The 3325-nt window shown below is 37.7% G+C and overlaps 1 protein-coding gene across 2 annotated transcripts in view; it reads right to left on the minus strand.

Annotated features, from left to right (window-relative positions):
- The window catches only part of LOC144520087 (uncharacterized), a 56386-nt gene extending 54610 nt beyond the window's left edge, over positions 1-1776 (minus strand). For both annotated transcript variants that reach the window (XR_013502172.1, XM_078253727.1), the window contains exons 1-2: positions 1641-1776; positions 769-931 (exon numbers count right to left, since the gene is read on the minus strand). Coding sequence is in view for 1 of the 2 variants with exons in the window: in XM_078253727.1 (XP_078109853.1) it covers positions 769-931; positions 1641-1700 (223 nt within the window). In the remaining variant the exon portion in view is untranslated. The remainder of the gene's footprint in view (positions 1-768; positions 932-1640) is intronic.
- Positions 1777-3325: the final 1549 nt, after the last annotated feature.

Genomic DNA, 3325 nt, shown 5'->3' on the forward strand with positions numbered 1-3325 from the left:
GCTGTCCAGTCAGCAGTCTTCCCCATGATTGTGTAGCCTACAGGACTAGACTGAGAGACCATTTAAAGGCCTTTGCAGATGTTTTGAGTTAATCAGCTGATTAGAGTGTGACACCAGGTGTCTTCAATATTCAACCTTTTCACAATATTCTAATTTTCTGAGATACTGAATTTGGGGTTTTCATTAGTTGTCAGTTCTAATCATTATAATAACAAAATATAAATAATCATATAATTGAAATATATCAGTCTGTGTGGAATGAATGTATCCATTATACAAGTTTCACTTTTTGAATGGAATTACTGAAATAAATCAACTTTTTCATGATATTCTAATTATATGACCAGCACCTGTATATGTACAGTGGGGAGAACAAGTATTTGATACACTGCCGACTTTGCAGGTTTTCCCACTTACAAAGCATGTAGAAGTCTGTAATTTTGATTATTTTATTTGTAAATCAATTATTTAAAAAGTCATACAATGTCATTTTCTGGATTTTTGTTTTAGATTCCATCTCTCACAGTTGAAGTGTACCTATGATAAAAATGACAGACTTCTACATGCTTTTTAAGTAGAAAACCTGCAAAATCGGCAGTGTATTATCGGCAGTGTTGTTCTCCCCACTGTGTGTGTGTGTGTGTGTGTGTATATATATATATATATATATATATATATATATATATATATATATATAACCTGTTTTGCAGGTTAATATAGAATCAAATTGAAGGGAGCAATGACTTTGTTAGCCTTAGATAAGAGAACCTTTAGGCAAGAGCATCTGTCCTTCTCTCTGCAGCGATGCATAGTTGAGGAACGGAGGGATGAAGATGATCAACAGTAAACACTTTCCAATGATCTTGAGCACAGAGCTGTAAGACACTCGGCCTTCAGCTGCAGCTGGGCTGTGCAATCTTTGATCCAGATCCTAGTTTATGTAGAGAAGAAAATGAACCTTACTTTAATTCAATTCAATTGGTATTGTCATATCATAACAGAAGTTATCTCAGGCATCCATTATCTACATATTCACTAAGAAGATTTAAACTGTACATCAATGATACAGTTAAAGCAATTTCAGTCGTTTTCATGCCCGGCAATAATATTTGGTTGTTATCAAAACCCCGAAAGTTAATTAAGGGGAACCGGGGATAACCACAGAGTTAACCACAGTGTGTTTTAGTGGAAGATGTGACCCTTCCCTAGCTAATAGACATGTTATTATGTTATTTTATTGTTCTGGATGCCTGCCGAATTACAGGAATGTTGCAAAAGATTTGTGTAAAGGCAAATTGTGAATATGTTTACGAGTGAGTAGGCTGTAAATACGCGTTGTTATTATATTCGCTGTTCTCTAAAGGGGGTTTTGCTCCTCTTCTCTCTACAAAGCTGCGAGACACGGTCGGACACTGTGTCATTCTCCCCATCATAGCTCCAGATAACGTTAGTAAGTTAGCGTAAGAACAGTGTAAAGCAGGAAAACGTCAGTAGCAGCCACACTCGCATGACAGCATTTGATCTGAACGAACTATTAACGTTAGCTTTTGGAGTCAAGTCAGCTAACTTAATGTTAGCCAACAGAGTTCTGCTGCCACATGTACAGTAACGTTAGCTAGCTATCGTCAGCGTTGCATTACCTTTCTCTCAGCATTGACAGGTTCATTGTTTGATGCTTGAGCTTCGGTTCTTCTGCGCATTTTCGAACTGAAGTGCTGTAATTTAAACTCTAAGTATGAATGAAATTGCAACAACTTCCTCGAGGAGGAAGAACAGGAGCCGACAAGGGACAAACTTTCTCTTGCGCGTTTCACCATATGGTAGCCACCTATTTTGCTCGGCGTGCACTTTTCCCTTTGTCAATCTTTTTTCTTGCAGTCATTACGAATCAACTTACTTTTAATTACATTTTCACTTTCACTCTTAATTTTTACAGCTTACTGTTTATTTAGTGCCTACCACTGACGTAATTGTAAAACATTTAACTGTCAAAGCTAAATCATGAATCAATGAATGAATCAATGAATTGTCTGTGATGCCATATAATTGTGTATGTTGGATGTTTAATATTAATATATCAATAATGTGTTCATTCATTTGCGGGAGTTTGTTTTACCTACAGCATCTCTGTCTGTCTTTCTGTCATGCACACACAGCAGACTGTAGGCTATGGTCAGGCATACACAGCATCATGCTGGCCTGCAGGGGTCACTGTATCCTACAAACCCATCCTATAGTCTACAATCTTAAAATATTGCACTCAACACCAAAGGCAGCAGGATTATAGGTTCATAATCACCATTTAGCAAGAATTTATTTTATATATATATATATATATATATATATATATATATATATATATATATATATATATCTCACACTCTCAAATGAAATAGGGCCCTAAAATAAACTATAGGCAGGAGACTTCACACATGAAAGACTTAGACTGCATCTTACGTAATATAACCTAATAGATAAAGATAATCAATAATTAGGGCTGTGATTGCTCCTCTCAGAACAATCAAACAATCTATGTGTATGATAAGACATTTATGGTGGGCAGGACGGCTGCTTCCAAGATGAGTAATATATGCAAATTGCTGTTCTAATGCAGTCGTAGGCTACATGTGTGGCACACCGAAGACTGCGTGTTTGCTTCATTTCGGGCACTGTGACATTCATACTGATGAATTCTGCGTCACTCACATAGACTTTCCCACAACATGTATTGTGAATTGGGCCTGCAGGCTGTGCTCCATGTCTGTAATCGTCTTCCACATTTCAGGGAGGCATCAGATAATAAATCGTAAAGATTTTAGGACAAAATCCAAGTTTTGGGCAACAACAGAAACATGTCATCAGAGAGGGACTATTAGACCTTGTTTTTTTGAGTCCAGTTGCTGTAAGATGTATTTTTCTGTATTTTATATTTACAGTATTATTCACAACAGAGAGAACAAAGCCAGAGTACCCTCCCTGACTATTTATCCATTGAATAGTGTCTAGACAAAGCAAAACCTCAACAATAAACCCTGTTTAGATAGCAGGTGACTGGTGACTGGAGCCATGTAGGGAATTTATTGCAGTAATTAAAAAGCCGGGCTGGAGCAAAATGATGAATGTCAGGTATTGACTCAATGCAGGCTGGCTGTGTGTGTGTGTGTGTGTGTGTGTGTGTGTGTGTGTGTGTGTGTGTGTGTGTGTGTGTGTGTGTGTGTGTGTGTGTGTGTGTTTTTCAGGGTATCCAGGGTTGATTACGGCTAATGACGCAGGGCCTTCCTTGCCTCTTGCTTCTGTTCCAGCTCCACATAATTAGGACTGAGAG

Source organism: Sander vitreus, chromosome 6, assembly GCF_031162955.1.
Source record: "Sander vitreus isolate 19-12246 chromosome 6, sanVit1, whole genome shotgun sequence".
NCBI lineage: Eukaryota > Metazoa > Chordata > Actinopteri > Perciformes > Percidae > Sander > Sander vitreus.